We start from the raw sequence: 20,079 nt of genomic DNA, 5'->3' as shown, positions 1-20,079 counted from the left end.
ACTCAGAAACGCACACAAGTATACAAAAACGGGTTGCCAGTATGTATTTATTCCCGTCAGAGTAGGGGTAGGGTAGACCGGGGACAATTGAAACAATTTGCCTTTAACCGCCTGTGATCGTTATATTTTGATGAGTAGAAAGATCTACGCTCAAAATATTTCAAGGTTAGTTATCTGGTTCCTAAATAAAATGTATTTGGATGGTCTATAATCCATAGTTTTTTGACAATAATGTAATAAAGAGAATGGGGCAGTATGGTTCAATTGACCTCACATGAGTGTCAATTGAAACACTATGTGAGGTCAATTGAAACACTCAAATATCTTCGGCACAATGAAAGTACTTATATCTGTTTTAATTTTTTTCATCACTACCTCGGCATACAATGAGCTCATCAAAAGTCCGCAAGCATAACATAAAAATTTCTCAATTTATGAGCATCTGAACATCTAGACTAAAAAACTTGAGAAAAAAAAAAGAAAATACGACTTTTAGCTGTCTTTGTCGCTGCTACCTTTTAAATTTACCTTAACCACAGTAGTTTCAATGCAATTATAAGATATAACGATATAGTATCGCAGAAAACAAGCATAATTATGTTTCATACAAAAGTGCTTGTTTCAACTATAACAATGTTTCAATCATAACCATTCCCACACACTCTGTGACAACGAGTGTTGCAGACATCGGGATGTAAAATGAAATAATAGACGCAATAAAATAATCAGTATAAATTGTTTTATTACGTAAACAAAAACATGGCGATATGCCTATCAAAAAAATATCCTTAACTCTCTCTGATATAAATTTTAGCAGTGGCCGACCTGTTTAATCAGCCGGTTGGCAGCAGTCGGTTGTTGCTAAAATGGCAAACATGCTTTTTGAGGTTCTCTCCGTAACATGCTTCCGTTTTCGGGGCATCTAAAAAAACAGTTAAATAAATGTATTGTACAGAAATAGAATGTAGTAGTATAGTATTATATTTTTAATTAGCATTATTTGCAATATTTTAGTTTAATTTAGATCGCGGTGCTTGTTGGATAAAAAAAAATTACGTAAGGTTTGTCACCGACTTTAAAAGGTGATTCAAATGTAATCTGTATCTACATGAACCCGTTCATTTATTTTTGATTTTATCTAAGTTTCATTCTTTTTTTTTAGTAAAAAAATTTAATCTTTTGCTTTTATCATCAGCTTATCGTCACAATCAAAAATTTTTTTTTTAACTAAATTTTATACCTACAAACATAAGGGTCAAACAGAGATCCTTCTTTTTTTTAAACCTGTTAATAATCATTTGGTCTATACACAAAAATTTTCTCCATAATATGACAAAAACTTTTCTGAAAACCGCATCAAAATCGGGTAAGATGAACGCGAGATAATCGTGGACAAACATACATACAAACATACGGGTCAAACTGAGAACCTCCTTTTTTATGAAGTCGGTTAAAAACAAATGTTTACATTATCTCGAATAAAAAAACTGCAGATTAAAAAAAACTTCGTGTATCTTCGTATATCTTCAAATAAATGTCAACATTAATAGAATAAACATGTGCATCGAATACAAAACCTTATATTTTGAAGTCGGTTACTTTTGGGGACGATTAAAACACGAGGACGCTTGAAACGTTTCAATCGTCCACAAGCAAGTTGTTTCTATCGTCCCCACACCACGTTTTTCACTTCAAGGTCAAATATTATGTATAAAAAAGACTCGAACGCTGATCAACGACCATTAAAAACATTCGTTTATTCCTAACTATAACACCAAAATAATTTGATTAGTCAAAATACAAGAGTAAAAGAAGTTATAAGAAAATATACGAGAGCACAAATACTTACTTTTTACCGCGAAAAACTGGTTTGGCTCGTGGACACTCCCGTCTCGCACCGGCGCTCGAGCGCTACTGGCCAAGGATTCAAACATGGCCGACCGCGTGTTCCGAGTGTTACGTCAGACGCGTAGGTATTATAGTTTTCGAGAAATTTGACTTGTTTCAATCATGACGTGTTTCTATTGTCCCCGGTCTACCCTATTTTAACAACATTCTTATACTTGGTTATCAATAATTTGTAAGTGTGTAGATTTTTAATTTTGTAACAAAAAGCTTTTTAGGGTTCCATTATTACATTGAACCCTCAAAAATTTAGAGTGATTACAATATTGCTGCGGTCGACCGCATTACTGAATACGAAATCTTTCAAATTAGTATAAAACCGGATAAGTGCGAGTCGGACTTGCCCACCGAGGGTTCCGTACTTTTTAGTATTTGTTGTTATAGCAGCAACAGTAATTCCATATCTGTGAAAATTTCAACTGTCTAGCTATCACGATTCATGAGATACAGACGGACGGACGGACGAACGGACAGCGGAGTCTTAATAATAGGGTCCCGTTTTTACCCTTTGGGTAAGGAACCATGGGCCTACCCATAGGACTAATTAGTTCAATGCAATTTAAACTTTTTACAATTGGAACAGAATTGCATTTCTTTTGTTACATTTCATTTGAAAACGAAAGAAACTCAACCTTATTCCCTACACTATTTAATTCGAATAGCATTTTTTTCGGAGGGTGGGCCGCAGGTGGTTATTACTTTTGTTAACTGAGAGAATTCTAAAGTACTAAATTTGCTCATCTTTGCCTAAGATCAAGAAGTAATTGAGTGATTTTGACTATAAATTAATTAATGTTAAGTAAACTTAATTGCAAGTATAGGTAGTTGTAACTACATGTAATCAACTGCAAATAATTCAACTACATGTAATCTAATTTGTAGTTAAAATTACACAAGTAATTGATTACAATGATTACGCCCAACACTGCCAGAAACTGTAATAATTTTCAGAAGAGGGCCAGAATTGCAACAAAAATGCATTTTTATTATTTCGCGGGTCATACTCGTATAAGTAGTATTTTCTTTTCTTTCGAAGGACCGGTGGGTCAGATAAAATCCTTTTGCAAGCCGGAGCCGGCCCGCGGGCTGTACTTTGCCCACCACTGGCCTAGCATGAGTGAATTTTCTTTACTTGTATGATGAAGACCTATGAATTACCCGCAGATTCGGGCGCCTGCTGCTGTTGCTGCCGTCACTGAGGGCCGTGCGAGCGCGCTCCATCGAGCTACTCCTCTTCCGAGACACCGTAGGGGACGTGTCCGTCGCCACCTTGCTCCACGACATGTACCGGTATGTAGCAGAGCGGCCAGCATTCAGGCCAGTCAACTTTTTCAGGAATAAAATTTAGGGTACTCTTGACCTGGCCTTTTTCAGGGTTTATCGATTTGATCGGAGAAAGTCCGCCGAGGTCTACCCCTTCCAGGTCCCTCTTCTACTTCTCCCTTCTACTTACCTACACTCTTTGTGACACCTGTGCTTTTTGTGACAGCTGCTGGCAGCTCATAAAAGCGTTTAGTGCCCCATTCACACGATTTCCAGCATTCACTCTCCTTTCAATGTCTTTATCATGCTAACCGTCCCTAGTAAACAAGGTTCCCAGATACACAAACTCTTTCACTTGTTCCACTCTTTCTTGACCAATCGAAATTTCACAGTTTCATATATTTTCTACCTTTCCAAATACCATTACTTTCGCCTTGCTTACATTTATTTTCATCCCTTTCCTTTCAAAAGACCCATGCATTCTAAGTTACCATATCCTGCAACTCTTCACCCGATGACGCTAGCAATACCAGGTCATCAGCCTGCCTGTATGCTGACAGACATTAGACAAGTAACCCACTCATTCTCAGCCCACATTATTAATTCCTCAAATGATGCAAACTACTGTCCAATTGTCCATGAATAGATGAAACAGCCACGGTGACGCTACACATTCTTGCCTAACACCCTTTTCGACGATAAACCAAGTGTACGATCCGTTCACTCTCACATAAGCATTGGAATCCTCATTAAGCGATTCAAAATACAAATGAATTAAAGACTTCGGCGAAAAGAATAAACAGAAAAAGTAGCCGATAACGTGATTTTATTTACGTTTGTAGCAAATAGTGCCTACGAAAATAAAACCCTAGCGGATGGGTCGCTGACACTGCAGTGAATGTGTTATTGGCAGACTTTCTTAGCGACCCGTGGTAAAAAACACCAGGACAACCAAAATTAACATAACGTTATACTACTTCTAGTGTGGCTTAGTTTAAGATCAATTTGTTTCCACAGGATGCAGCCGGCGCCAGCACCGGCCTTTGGGCCGCCGCACCCTCCTCCTACCGAACATTGCGCTTCTCCTTAGTTTTAAAGATAGCAAACTGACTTTCTTCAATCATTCAGCGTGGCACATTAATACGTCGTAAGCTCGTGTCATAAATTGTAGCGCGCAGCATACCTAACTACTGCCATAATACACTTAGAATATTCTCTAACAAAAACGAGGGATCGACAAAGTAAAATATCAATGTGACTGTTATCGACAGGCAAAGCAAGTCAAAAAAAGTAAAAACAAATTAAAACTAGGTATTGTAGTTGAACTATTTTTTTACATCAAGAAATATGGTAAACTATGTGCTAATATTTCGTGGAACGGAAAACGATCCTTTGGCCCGATATCGGGACCAACGTCGTGGCCGACCGTTCGCCATTCGAAGGCAGAAGAAGAAGAAGGGTGAAGATAGGTAATAAAGCCCTTTAAGCTTGGTCTGACTCTGGTACTGGAGTAATTACATACAGTTTCGCGACGGGGTTCTCCTCGATTAACCATAATTTCAAGAGAGAATCCAATGCCCAAGAAACTTACCGAATTCATTGACAGACATAGAGTTAGACCAAGATAACTCTGCAGCGATTTTTATAGCACAGACGTGCAAGGGTTAAACGTCATAATAACATAGAAGTTATTAGAATAGAGTTATATTGGTCTGACTCTAGACTTGAAATTAGCAGTTAGAGTTATTTCAGGTTTTTTTTCTTTTTACATGTTCATAACTTTGTCCAAATTCCATTCCGCTTGCGTCATCATCTTTAACATTTAACAATGTTAATATTTATCTATAGAGGCCCTCGCACCTCGTAGGTACCTATATGTATCGGTAGGGCTCAATCAAAAACATTTTAATACCTAATTTTTGCTAGAGAAAGTTCTAGGTAAGCGTAAGCTAAGAGAATTTGAAATAGAGGTGGATTGTCAAAGAAAATTTTGTAACCACAGTAAATTTAAGATAAGTTCGCCTTTGTACTTCTTACTAATTGTATGTTACTTTTAATATGTATTTTTGTAAAATAGAGAGTTTACTACTACTACTACTAAATTTACTACCGTCTTTCAACACATGATAAAAACTTTTAGAACGCCTTTTGACTTTGATTCTTATTATTTCATTGATATGTGATAAATTTGTTAAATATCAAAAAGTGGCGCCAACTTACCGGGCATCAACTAAAGGTTGTGGCGCCATCGCTGGACACGATGTCGCCATAACTTAGGCCTTGGATCTATTAGATGGTACAGTCAGCGTCAAATACTTCGTAGCAGTCAAAGTAGCCGAATAGTTCGGTACACCATATATTTAGTATGGTGTACCGAACTATTTGGCCACTTTGACTGCTACGAAGTATTTGACGGTGACTGTACCACTTCTTGAGTTAACAATTTTAAGAAATATCAGTGAAAGAATAAGGATCAAAGTCAAATGGCGTTCTAAAAGTTTTACTGCGGTTACAAAGTTTTCTTTGACAATCCACCTCTATTCCAAATTCTCTTTGGTCGTAAGTAATGGAAAACTTGCAGGCTTATTCGAGCGGCCGATTTTATTTTAACAATCTATTTATTTATCCGACCAGAAATTTCACTATTGACAGCTGACAGATCATATCCATTACAAGCAACAAATTTCTAGGTATCTGATTCTCAAGCACAGCTCAAGATTGTATCATAAGAAGATCAAAACAATAACAAATTGTTAAATTAGAATCAGCCGCCATGACACACGAATATAAGAGGGCGAGCAAGCTACATCGCGATGAATATCAAATCAATGTCATGTTTTAAAATCTGAATTCGCCTCCTTGACGGGCATGCAAGTCATGCACGCTTGAATTGTTAAGCACCGATAGTAGAAATTGAAAATAAATTCTGATGATGAGAGAAGGCATAGGAATTGCAATGATACTGGAAACAAAAACAGCTAAATTGTATTGTACATAAAGATAGGTTTCTTAAAGATGTTTGTTATTTGAAATTTTGAAAACTTAGCAATTAGCATAGTGCTGTACATCCAATCCACCGATTTAAATACACAGTTGTTACAGTAACTCGATAAAACATCGACATAGTGTAACAACTGTTAAAATTAAACACGTTTTTAAGTTCCCTCTACTTGTGTATTAATAAAAGAATGTCTAGAGGTATATATAGCCTGTCCGATTTTTAAGATCAAGTTCGCCATACATCGTAGAAAAACGGACAGACTATACCTAATATAAATTATTAAATAATGTGTCAAACATATCATGTACCCGTTGTCTCCGAGTTTTTACATTGCATTTAATAGTCATTTGTCTAGTTAAAAGATCTAGTCGATGTATTTCTAGTCATTAAAAAAATAACTACATATGTTAATCGTGTTATGTACATATATAAGATTTATTGTAATATCTACATATAGTTTTAAACGTAGGTAACCTAATAAATAATTATTGATTACATAGTATGGATAACCTTTAAAGATACTTAGTGTAAATAAAAGTTTAAAACATAAAATGTATATAAATCATTCAAACGTTGAAGTTTTACTTATTTCGACTCCCATCAAGCATGTAATAAATTAATTAATGCACATGTACCTAGTACACATGTAATCGGTAGTACATTAATATTAATGTACTACCAGTAGGAACCAGTAATAGTATTTTATCCAATATGCTTGAAAATGTTCACCTTATTGTAGCAAAAATAGTACGGGAAGGTCTTCATTATGGTCAAACTCAAATTAAAAAAATTCAAACCATTACTGTCGTGTTTTAGCGGACGGGAAGTTATTACTGTATTGTTTTTTTACTTTTTAAAGACACGTATCCACTAAGAAAAACCCAAACAGCCAATTATTATAGCCGCGTGCCGCGTCTACACGACCAGGTCAACTTCATTTCAAGCTGTGTCATGTCTCATTCTTACAAGACCGTCGTATATGATCGTGCGAATACTGCTTAATAAAATCAAAGACTATATAGTAACCTTTTTTGATAAGTCCATTTTAATATGATTTTAATAAACACGGGTCTATAATAATTACATTTATAGAGTCACACCAAGACTAGTTTGCAACGATTTTGATAGCACACGCAGTGCAAGTGTTATTTTAAACGTCAAACTTTTATGAAATTAAGACGTATAAATAACTCTTGCATTGCGTGTGCTATCAAATTCGCTGCAGACTTGTCTTGGTCTGACTCTATTAATAAAAACATTAGTATGTCTTGTTTAGTTAACAGTAGCATCTGAACTGTCATCTGACAAAGCATTTTTTTACGGGTTTCGGCGGCTGCCATTCCTCAACCCACAAACGGAGCGGCAGCGGACGTCCACGAGGGTTCATCATACATATCCGTTAACCACTATACGAGTTTTCGCCCGGGAGGCTCTTAGTCATGGAAATCTGTTCCTGGCTGGGAGTCTATATCTTTTACCATTTACCTACCATTGATGTAAGTATAATTAATTCTTTGATTACGTCAATGTTACTTTTGAAATATTTGATGTACTTAATAAAACAAAACGAGTTATTCGAAGGATTTATTGTAGATAGTTCTTACAAAAGTAGCATTAAATACAAAATCTTAACTAATCATAGTTGTCCCATCGGCATTACTCAGGATAAGTAGGTATTTTTCACAAAAATCTGAAGTCTGACAAGCACACTGTTCATCTTTCACGAACAATATGTAAACTTGTCATTAATCGCCTACAATCAATCGTCAAGGTATTTTATTCAGTCACATTTACTTGTGCAATAGACCGTATAGCTTCTACAGTAGATAGGTCAACAGAATCGTCTTCAATAAGTTTTTGCTCATCTGGTTTGGATTCCTCCTTCTTTGGTTCTGCTCTAGGAAAATCCAGTTTTGCCCAGGCACCAGGTTCTCCTTTCTTCAGCTTAATTTCGACTTTAGAAGGAAGCATCGATGCACTACTGTTCTCAATGCTTATAACCTGCAAAATATTATGCATTTTTTTTATGCCATAAGGTTGTAAAAAATAACTTGTTTTATATTAAGTAAGTTAAAAAACACTACACTCTAAGGCTTGCATTTCCTAAATGAAAATTGACTCCGACTACAGAGACGCACGTTCAACCTTCGAGACTGGTATATGGTTTAACCTATGGTGCTTTTCTTTTAACTAGTAATTTTACTAAAAGACAAAATGGTCCAATAAAGATCCACCGCTGGGCGAGCACAGTAAATGGATTGCCGCGCTCGCAGCGGTGCGCGAACATCACCTCGCAGCAATTAATGCACATACTTGGACTCTATTGCCTAGGTAATAAGGTGATGATATTTTGACTAAAATGCAAATATCTCAGTTCTGCAGTGGAATTCCGCTTGGTGCCCATAGAAAGAAATGAAGTTAAGCCTGACAACAGTTTATTTGACCCACACCATTTTGCGGATTTTCAATGGTACTTATTTATTTTACTGGCAACAAGTATTCTTTGACAAAGAACTTGGATGTCATCGAATGTCACCGATGTAAACAAACAGAAAATATCTATGAATATATTCAAATATAAACGGTTTTATTACAAAAATGCCAAAAGAAACTTCCAAATATGCGAAAAAAATTGTAGTGAATGCAATCAAATACTTACAGCTTAAAAAAGACGAAGGATTATATAGCATTCCAATAAACAATGTTTTAAAGTTGGTCGTTGACATGACCGGTATTGACATTTTATAGTGCAGTTGTATTGAACGGGTTAGTTGTTTGGTTTAAACTTTAATATTTTATTTAAGGTTTATACGGACACAACGTGATAAGATTACCGCCATATCACTGTGATTTAAACCCTATCGAGATGATTTGGGGCATTGTAAAAGCTAAAGTGGCAACTAAAAATATGTCTATCGATAATAAGGCTTATCTAAAGCTTGTTGAAGATAGTATTCAGGTATAAAACTTATTTTAGTGTTTAGAATTTAGTTATGTAAATTATTTTTAATTCAGTCTATATCATGAATGATTTAAATTTTTAATAAATTATTATCGTATAGGAAGATTAGGAAGTAACTCAAGAAAATTGGAGCAATTGCTGTGACCATGTTAAAAAAATTGAAGACGATTATAGGAATAAAGGTCCTATAATCGAATTGGAGACTGAACGTTTTATAATTGAGGTTGGTGATCCTGAAAGCGACACAACATCTGATGAAAATCAGACTTCGGTCGAGTCAGAAAACTATGAATATATTGAATATTTAGAATCAGATTTTGACGAATAGGTCAAAGAACCGAATTCTCTGTAAGCAATGTTTTGACATTATACGAGTATCAACATGAAGCCAATGCCCACTACCCCGACTATACATGACGTACGCACATTATTGCCATACGTAAGCTGTTTGCAGCGACACTATCTCAGGGTTAAATAAACTGTTGTCAGGCTATACATAGAAATACCTATCGAATGGCCTAACTCCCATTTCTGTTGGGTTTTGGACCAGCCTCCATAAAAAGTTGCCCATGGTTCTTCAATAATATATGCAGTTTCAAGTATATATAGCATTTCATTACGGTCTAATAACTACTAATATAACTAAATGTACTTGAAAAACTATATAAATAATAATATAATACTTACACCACGAAGTTCAAGATCCAATTCAAAAACGGCATCTCCCTCCTCTCTAAACACCAATTTCGTGTTCAACCTGATGGGGTTCAGCTTCACGAAGCTCAGTGTGGGGTCGTACTTCTTAGCGTACACACTGACAATGACGTAGTCGGGCGTCTGGTGCCAGTCCCAACGACATTTCACTGTGCCTGCAGCTGGGCCCTGCAACATATTACCTACAATGTACCTACGCATTAAAACAAATCATTTTTTCGTTTCTCATGCTCAGAAAGTGGGTCATTGTTGTTCTATGAAGTGTTCACAAACTGATAAATTTCTGCTTCTAGGGTATTTTACTTTCCAAGTACGTGTTTCTTTTTTACGATCAGCATTAAAGTAACTCCTCTGCGCATGTAACTCCTCTGGAGATGCAGGCGTACATAGGCTAAGCAGGATGCTAACAATCAGGTGGGCCGTATGCTTCTTTGCTGCCGACATACTTTAAAAAACTTTGTGTAAATATTTGTACTATTTACAATCTGATATTCAGTATATAACGATACTTTTACCTAAATTCAAAGTACCCTCAATAAATACTGTAAAAGTTTCTTCTTAGTTAACTTTTTTTTCAATATATTTTATTTAACTTTCCTCGTTTTCTAAATGATAAGTAGAATGTACAAAGGCACTAATTTCAGTCTCGGATTATTCGCGCTCTCACTACGGTCGAGCACCAAAATACCTCGACTGAAATTAGTGCCTTTCATCTCTTGGTTAACAATCTACTACTCGTATATTAACATAGTTTAATTAGTGTTACTTTAATTATAATGGAACAAACTTCATGTAGAGATAAAGTAAATTAGAAACTGAAATATATGACATATATGAATAGCGCTGGAATCGCAGCCTTGGGAAGCACTGGAGGCCTTGGTCACTTTTTAACTTGTATATGACTTATATTTCAGTTTATAAATAAACCCTTAGTACGTTTTGTCGCGTGTTTACAAACACCACTCAAACGCCACGCTGCCGGGCGCAAGGGAGCTAACCTTAATCGAAAGTGTGGAGGTTACTTTGACAGCGTCCACCATAACACCTATAGTTGTCCTTGGCGCTGTGGGTCTAAGTTTTCATTTCTTTGTCTACAAATAAAAGCATTAAACCTCCTGTTATTATCACTGCCTAATTTTTTTTATTTATTTATTTAAACTTTATTGCACAAATCAAGAAAAAAATACAAATAGTGGACTTAATGCCAAGAGGCATTCTCTACCAGTCAACCATTGGGTCAAGCAATTGATTTTTTCTTTACATTATTTTATAAATAATGTATTTCATCTGTTTGAAAGAAAGAGTAACTGTAGCGTTTACCCAAAGATTTAAAAAAAATCAAGTGATGGTCACTTAAATTAAATGTTAATTGATTAATGATTATCATTCAACAATTTAAAATGATATCCTATGTCCCACAAATGGTAAAAAAGTTTGGAATTATAATATTATGTTTATGTATATGCCACTATTGACACTCACTTCTTTAGTCCATTTATGAGAGCCTGTAGTGCACCCCGGCTGACTTAAGAAGACATTGAAGTCAGTTGTCCTCTTCTGACAACAAGACCAGAACTTCAGACCCTCATGGAATATGGGACAACCTGGATGATAAGTGCAGATTGTGTTGTTTGTCTGAGGTCCTTCATAGGATGTAGAACAGCCACCATTCTTACAACTTGTACCAATGGTTACATTTCTGCAATTATATTGGTGTTTATAAATAAACTAGCTCTTGCCTGTGACTTTGTCTGTGTAATGTGAATTAGTAATTAGCCGGGTCCACACAGAGTGAGCATACGCGTGAGGAAGTTGCCTCGCGCGTATGGTCGCTCTATGTAGATCCGGCTATTTAGGTAGTTACATAGCTTTGTAAATGTTTTTAATTATCACAAATAAATTTCATCAATATTTCAAATGTTTTAAATACTATTTGGGGTGGAGACAAATTCAATAAATCAAAAACCATTAAAATCCCTCCAGCCGTTCTCAAGGTTTAGGTGTTGTAACAAACCCGAGTTAGTTTTATACATTAAGATATCAAAAAAAAATTCTTGCCATACAGAGTTTCGTTCTCATTTTAAAACTATATGATGCATTATAATGAGGATTTGCACATACATACATAATACATAATTAGTTTATAAAACAAAAGAAAAAGAGAAAAAACAAGTTTTGTATGAAAAACTTAATTTTGATGTATTTTTTTAACTACTTATAGTATCTGAAGCTGCTTTTGAACTAATTACAGAACTAGATATACCTTATCCTATTGTATTATAGTTTCAGAGCAATCTAGCAAATTGTTTTAAAATGAGAGTGTAACTATGTTTGTATGGTGAACCATGCTTGCTGGAGACCCTTAACATTTAAGCACCTTTGGATCTAAATGTATATAAGATTATAATTAAATGACATCTTGAAAGATAATCTTAGAAATAAGGTAATTTTTTTTGTCTTGTACAATACACTAATAAATAGTGAATCAAATAATAAGTGACCAAACATAACACATACTTAGTTATAATAAATTATTTCGAGGAGTGGAACTCGAGGAACATAGGAAATACTCACTTGTGGTATTTGAGCCACAGATGTACAGATTATAGAGACTACAGGACTTTGGTAGATAAAGAATATCATCTTAAATATTAAAAACTCCACAGAAACCCAAGTTTTGATAAGCCAAAAATGTACACTAAGCATAAGGAGATTTAGTACCCGCAAGAAATAGTTACCCATCATTAGCTACAGGAGCTGGCTTTTGTGAATTCTGAACAAGCTGTTTGAGTGAATCAGCAATACGGGCTTCCAGAGCTACCATAGGAGTGTCAAAAGGAGGCCGGGTCAGTTGCGGCCCAACTATTGGAGCTCTCACTTCTATCACATCCTTTTTCTCAAGCTCTTTATCAAGAGCTTTCTTTTCTGGTTCTGGTGGTTTCTGTAATTTGAGAAAGAAAAATAGACAAGGTTAAGTTATATGAAGTTTGTTTTATTCTATTTGTAAAAACTTCTTCATGTGCACGCACGGAAATATAATTACTAACGTAAAGTAAACTCTTATTTTAATTCATAACATACTTCATTCAATATTTTATATTATCAAGTCAACAGAGTCAAGAAGACATGTCAAACAACTTTACTAGGCAACTACCAAAAATCAGCTAAGCAAACAAGTAGGTATGTAAAGGAGGTTACATATCTTCACATCCACAATACTTTTTAGAATTTGGACAAATCTTGAAGTCCAATTCTTTGACTTAGCATGGTCAGTCTCGGTCCAAACAATGGTTTGGTAAACATGTCCGCTAATTGAAGATCAGAGGAAACTTGCTTCAAAACGAAGTCACCATTCTGTAAGCACTCTCGAATAAAGAAGTGTTTAATTCTAATATGTTTTGTCCTCTTGTGGAACTCGTAAGGCGGATTCTCGGAAAGCTTGATCGTTGATTCATTATCCACATAAACGGTTGGTTTTTCAATGAATCCAGCCAATTCCTCCAGGAGTTCTTTTAGCCATAACGCTTCTCTCGCAGTTTCAGTTAAAGCCACAAGTTCTGATTCGGTTGACGAGATTGCAACGGTTGGCTGCTTCTGGCTTTTCCACATTATGGGACCGTTGAACAGGAAAACCATCCCTGATGTTGAGTGGCCCGTAGACGAGTCGCCACCGAAATCAGCGTCACTGAAGCATATCAACTTCTTGTCCCGGCCTTTTGAAAATACCAATCCTTTGTTCACTGTACCTTTGAGATACCTAAAAATACGTTTGACTCTCATTACATCAATATTACTAGGTTTTTCCAGGTTTCTTGAGGCAACACTAACTGCATAGCTTATATCTGGCCTCGTAGCGACCATTAGGTACGCTAGAGCTCCTACGGCTTGACGATAAGGAAAAACTACATCATCATCCTCTTCGTCGTCTTTATTAACTTTTACTGCCGGGGTTGGCATTGCTTTGCAGTTATCCATTCCGAATTTATTGAGTATCTTCTCCGTGTATTTAGTTTGATTTAGCGTGATATTACCTTCTCTGGTTTTGCTAATCACCAGTCCCAAAAAATAAGACGCCGGTTTTGTGGTTATTTTAAATCTATTTTTAACTCTTCTATAAATTTCCTTCCAGATTTTTCATTGACTGAAGCCACTAAACCGTCATCTACGTATATGTAGTGCAATTAAAACTTTATCACGCATGTACAGGCAGGGATCTTTCTTGCTTTGGGTAAAACCTGAGTTTATAAGGTATTCAGATATGCAAGCGTTCCAGCATAGTGGAGCCTGTTTAAGTCCGTACAAACTTCTTTTAAGTTTGCAAACTTTATTTGTACTATCAGTGAATCCTTCTGGTTGCTTCATGAATATGTCTTCTTTGACATCACCATTCAAGAATGCAGTAGATACATCAAATTGTTGAAGAACCAGGTTTTCTTGAGCTGCCATCCCTAAAACAGCTCTTATGGTACTGAGGCGGGCGACTGGGCTAAAGGTCTTTTGGTAATCGATGCCTGGTTTTTGCGTGAAACCTTTTACCACCAGCCTGGCCTTGTAACGTTCAATAGTGCCATCTGGATTGTTTTTAATTTTGTAGACCCATTTGCACGAAAGAGGTTTGCGGTTTTTGGGCGGACCAACTAGTTCCCAAGTTCGCATTTCATCCAGCGACTGCATCTCACTTTGCATGGCCTCTAACCATTTGGCTTTATCTTTGCTTATCATAGCATCTTTAAATGTTTGAGGTTCTGTTTCGTTATCCATATTTATAGCTGCCAAAACATAATCCTCTAATATTTTTGGCGTTTCTATGCGCGATCTATCACGAAGATCGTATGTCCTCCGTACTTCTACTTCCTCTGGTGCATGGACTTATGCATCGACATCCGAAACAGGTTCTGGTTTTGCTTCATGATATACCACATTATCATCTGCCTCGTTGTCTAATACATTTACATTTTCTCCGTTCTCGTCGATCTCAACGGTCTCGTAAAATGGTTCGTTTTCATTCAGGTCATCAGGATTTTCTGTGGTATGGTCATAATTTTCGAAGTCATAGAATAACTCGTACTTGTTTTGTCCATGATTAGGTGAGAGGTAAGGAAAATCTTGCCCATTTTCGTAGAACATTTTGTTGAGAATACGAACATCTTTGGATATTATTGTTCGCTTCTTTGACGGAACATAGATTCTGAACGCTTTGGAAACTTCAGAATAGCCTGCGAACATTCCAGGTAATGCCTTAGAAGAAAATTTGCTCTCACGTTTTCCTTTCTTGAGGACAAAGGCTTTAGCACCAAAGATATATAGATGGTGTACACAGGGTTTCCTTCCTACCCATCTTTCAAATGGTGTTTGGATATCGATACTTTGATTTATGCTCCGGTTAGACAAATAATTTGCTGTATATACTGCGTCTGCCCATAGACACATGGGGGCTTTAGATTCCAACATCATGCATCTCGCTTTTTCGATTAGAGTTCTATTTTTTCTTTCGGCAATGCCGTTCTGGTGAGCAGTATATGGAGCGGATAACCTTCTTGCTATGCCATGTCTCTTTAAAAATGAGTCGAATTTTTGTTTCCTGTATTCTGTACCATTATCGCTCTGTAGGCATTTTATTTTATTTCCTGTGAAGTTCTCGACTTCTGCTTTATATTCTTCAAATTTCTGCAGCACTTCGCTTTTGTTTTTGATGAAATATACTCGGCAATATCTACTATAGTCATCGATGAAAGTTACTATATACTTATTGCCGTTCAGCGAAGGCTGTTTAAACGGACCGCAGACGTCACTATGGACGATTTCAAGACGTTGAGTCGTACGTGATACTTTCTTATCACTTGGCTTGCTGTGAGTTCTGGTCAGTTTTCCTTGTATGCATATTTCGCATTCTGCCAAAGAACTATTACTGTCAAAATTTAATCCAACCAGGCTTTCATTCTTTAAGGCTAACTTCAGGTCCTTTTCATTCATGTGTCCCATTTTGCAGTGCCATTTCATGATATCTGTAGACTCATCTTGTTTTCGATCATTATCAGCATTATCATCAGATTCTGCAGCATTGTTGGCTCTGGCAACATTATTGTTTTTAGTTTTCAAATAATATAGGCCATCATCGTCTCTGATTGCTTGCATTTGTACTCTTCGCTTGTGATCTTTAATTATTGCTTTTGTCTTTGTAAATAAAACAGTTAATCCCTTATCAGTAATTTTTCCAACAGATAGGAGGTTAACGCACAGGCTTGGTACATAAAGTGCATCAGTTAAAGCAATTTTTCCTTCTTTAATTTCAATCAAAGCAGGCCCAGATCCTTTTATTTTTGCAGTTTGGTCTTTTGACGCCAATCTTAATGTTTTTGAAGTATTTTTAATATTGGTAAAAGGCTTGTCCGAATATGTCACGTGCAGTGATCGGCACGACCCGTGTCGCACGGTGTCAATGACCTCAATCATTATGTTAACATGGATATGCCCCGAGATTTCGGTCTTTTTAGGAAGTCAGTATTTCCGATTATAGTACATAAAGGTATTCCACACAGGAAGATGAATGATTTTTACCATTAAATAAAATGACATCAAATTCATTCGTTTGAGGAAAGGTCCGAGTTCTCCTACGCGTCATATTCAGGACACCAACGAGCAACAGTTCACTTTGTCCAATCAGCAGCCAATAGGAAGTCCAGTTAGTGTAACATAAGAGATTATCGAGTCCGTAAAACAAGCCAAAGTCGTTGAAATAAACACTGAGATAATAAGGAACTTTAACAACACGTGCGAACTTAATGAACCGAGGAACATAAGTAAACATATTTGCCATTAGAAAATACAGTTGCAATCCTTATCAGTAAACTAGAGAAGGATGGCATTAACTCTTTATTTAGGCATTTCAATTAGCCGTCTTTTTTGTACCGCACCAGTTTAAATAAACGCAAACAATAGAAAATTCGCAAATGACCTTCGATAAGCCAGGTAGTCGGTCGAAGGGTTTAGTTGCACTTGAAATGGTTACACCGTTTTAACACTTACGTATTTTGTATGAGTGCAAAATTACGTGCCGCTACTTAATATTTCACAAACTGTCAAATTGAAATATTCAACATTCGAAATATATCAATTTTTTATTTAATAATTAATTATACATTTTATAAGCTTATTTAACACTTTATCGTATATTTGCAAATATATATCATACAATAAAATTATTCTATTTAACAAAATCACGGAGTTATGTTATAATCTAATCATGTCCATATTATGATTTCTGCTCGCAATCCCGCGGTGCGTCACGGGTCGTGCCGATCACTGGTCATGTGTGATGTGCAACCACTGTCTAGAATCCAACTAGCTTTTGTTTTTTCATTCGTTAAGTAGCAACTGTAGAGGTTCGTTTCGCTTTTAGGTTTGCTGAAACTGTTCTTAGGTTTTCTTTTTTTCTTGCTAGTATTATTTTTATTTTTCGACCAGCATTTTGTAGTATCGTGGCCTTTCTTTTTACAGATCTTGCAAAACGCGTAGAATGCTTCTTCAGTGCTGTTGGAGTTGCTAGTGCTGGGGATATCTCGTCGACGAGCATCACTCTCTTCGATTATTTTGATTTTAAGCTTTTCAGGATCAGGCAGCGAGTCTTGAGACTCTATAGCTGTTCTAAAATTCTCGTAATCGGAAGAAAGGCTGTAAAGCATCATAATTGAAAGTAAGTCACTGTTGATGTCGATTTCCATCTCTTTTAATTTATCAACTGTGTCCATTATTTTCTTTAGGTGCTCTCGTACGTCTTCACCTTCTTCAAGTTTCGCTAGTAGCAATTGTCTTAAGAGAGTTGCCTTCCTGGCAGGACCCTTACTTGCATATATAGATTCGAGGGTGGTCCAGACATCTTTCGCAAATTTGCAGTTTTTTACTTGTCTAAGCTCCGACGGTGCTATTAATAGCATTAATTCTGACTTCGCCAGTTCGTCTTCGTCGAGTTCGGATTGTGTTGCATCTGCTTTAGGAGTTTCCGATACATGTTTCCATAATTTGTTTTTAATTAAATACGCCTTGGCGTGTATGCGCCATGTATCATAATTTTCCTTGTCTAGGGCTTCTAAGCCCACTTTAATACGTATAGTTGACATACCCTTTTTTTTCTCGTATTTCCGTTTTCGTGGAGATTTTACATTTCTCTTTTTCGCTCTGCTACCATATGAAGTTTGTTTTATTCTATTTGTAAAAACTTCTTCATGTGCACGGAAATATAATTACTAACATAAAGTAAACTCTTATTTTAATTCATAACATACTTCATTCAATATTTTATATTATCAAGTCAACAGAGTCAAGAAGACATGTCAAACAACTTTACTAGGCAACTACCAAAAATCAGCTAAGCAAACAAGTAGGTATGTAAAGGAGGTTACATATCTTCACAAGTTACCTTGATAAAAATCAAAGAGTATAATCTTAACAAAATACTAACCACATTCGAGTGCTTCGATAGAGTGCAACCTTTTATGTTGAGAAATTCAGTGAAGTCAACACTCTTTTTGTTACAGCATGACCATCCTTTATAGGCGTCGTGGAACACGGGAGCTCCCGGATGATGCTGACATTCGTCTAAAATTATAGTTCTTGACGATTAGCAACTATTTCAAGTAAAATTCATAAGTAAACTATAAAGAGAACACGAGACATTTCTGGAAAATTCTCACCTTTATCATTTTGATTTGGGTCAAATTGTTTGCCACAACCACGGTTGTAGCATTGAACTAAATTTTTATCTTCAGGCATTTTCGACGTTGCTTTTTCAAAAGATGATTATATTTAATAATATTAGAACAATTACCGCAAAGCGACCAGACTACTGAAATTCCGCACATGAAACTTCAAGTGACAATGACATTATGACAACATGATGACAGACAATCAAAACTCGAGCACCATGCAAGCCCACGGACTTACAAAATAATCCGGATAGGGTACATTGGCCAAAAAAGTGTGTCCACATGAGAAGTCAAGGTGGGCCGTTGTATCTCTTTCTAATTAGATGCCACAGGTGACCAGAGGGCTGGCCAGTATTTTGCTCAAAGGATAAGCATTGCCATCAATGCGGCCATCCTTCTGGGCACACTGCCCATCGGCAGCGACTTGGGAGACGTTTTTTATTTACTTTAAGTTTATTTGTAGCCTTTTTTATTATTATTAAGTTTATTTATGGTTTATTGTTATGAATTATGTAATATTAGTAATGAATAAATGAATAACATTGGTTGACCATGAGTTATATCTGGGATATTAGGATAACGTGGAATATATAGTTTGACCAGGATCTTTTCTTATTCGTGCATAGTCAGAGAAAATTTTACTGTATTTTTGCTGTGCTAGTATTATGGCCCCTGAAAAGGGATGGATGTAGTTTTTTCTCATCTGTAAAACGCTTCACAAAATCTTACTCCATGATCGATGTAACTTCTGTAATGTAAATTTCCCTTGGATAAAGACCGGTACGTATTGCTTTAGATACTTTTGACCTTATTTTGGTGCAGCAGGCTTTAAACACATCGAAAATTTGATATTTTATATTATGTTTAGTTGTGAACTAGGGATGTACTAAAACTATCGATAATTGTATGTTTATTTGTATATCAGTGTAAGTAATTAAATAAAATATGTGAAATTTCCTGAGAACTTGCATGCAATATGACACAAAATTAATTCGTCGAAGATTTTCATTGGAAAATTATCTATCATCTATGCATTAATTGTCATTATTTAACATATTTGATTTGATTTATAGATGCATATTAGCGCTAAATAATCAGTTGATCATCTCATTAACAAACACTTGGAATATAAACTGTACATAACCAAGGCTGTATGTTTTCAGATGCAGGCAGTGGGTTAAATTTGTTGGGAACGAAGACCTGATACATCTTCCCATAGAAAAGTTACATTTATTGAAACATGTATCTGCAGATCATTTTGAAAATAGTGCTTTTAATAAAATAAAAAATAAGAATAAAAATAGTGAAGGATTTTGTAATTACAATCTGAGTGTAACGAGGTATTCTAAAATAGAATCCTAGCGTAGTGAGGGATTCAAGTGTTAACGCCTATGGGTGGTATTCCACCTAGGTATGCAATTTCTTTGTCCAATGTGTATTGCGTCTCACATTTTGATTAATGACAGAGTGAGACGCAATGACATTGGACCAAGAAATTGGACAGGTGGAATACCACCCTAAGGTAGAAATAT

At 36.0% G+C, this 20,079-nt stretch overlaps 3 protein-coding genes across 4 annotated transcripts in view; 1 reads left to right on the top strand and 2 right to left on the bottom strand.

Moving 5' to 3' along the window:
- Positions 1-7,616, top strand: part of LOC133534684 (protein dissatisfaction) — a gene marked incomplete at its 5' end in the record, with an annotated part of 41,626 nt that extends 34,010 nt beyond the window's left edge. The window contains 2 exons of the mRNA XM_061873913.1: positions 3,070-3,195; positions 4,186-7,616. Coding sequence (XP_061729897.1) covers positions 3,070-3,195; positions 4,186-4,258 — 199 coding nt within the window. The remainder of the gene's footprint in view (positions 1-3,069; positions 3,196-4,185) is intronic.
- The window catches only part of LOC133534670 (uncharacterized), a 107,330-nt gene extending 88,597 nt beyond the window's left edge, over positions 1-18,733 (bottom strand). For both annotated transcript variants that reach the window (XM_061873884.1, XM_061873885.1), the window contains exon 1: positions 18,719-18,733. The gene's annotated coding sequence lies outside the window, so the exon portion shown is untranslated. The remainder of the gene's footprint in view (positions 1-18,718) is intronic.
- LOC133534679 (cysteine and histidine-rich domain-containing protein morgana) lies at positions 7,741-18,712 on the bottom strand. Its single transcript, XM_061873904.1, has 6 exons — positions 18,536-18,712; positions 18,304-18,440; positions 12,584-12,786; positions 11,328-11,544; positions 9,819-10,013; positions 7,741-8,170 (listed from the first exon to the last, which is right to left on the bottom strand). The coding sequence occupies exons 1-6, from the start codon at positions 18,612-18,614 to the stop codon at positions 7,946-7,948; spliced, it is 1,056 nt and encodes a 351-aa protein (XP_061729888.1). The 5' UTR covers positions 18,615-18,712; the 3' UTR covers positions 7,741-7,945.
- Positions 18,734-20,079: the final 1,346 nt, after the last annotated feature.

The sequence above is a fragment of the Cydia pomonella genome, chromosome 2 (genome assembly GCF_033807575.1).
Source record: "Cydia pomonella isolate Wapato2018A chromosome 2, ilCydPomo1, whole genome shotgun sequence".
NCBI classification, from domain to species: Eukaryota; Metazoa; Arthropoda; class Insecta; order Lepidoptera; family Tortricidae; genus Cydia; species Cydia pomonella.
This window is presented reverse-complemented; position numbering and strand designations above follow the sequence as displayed.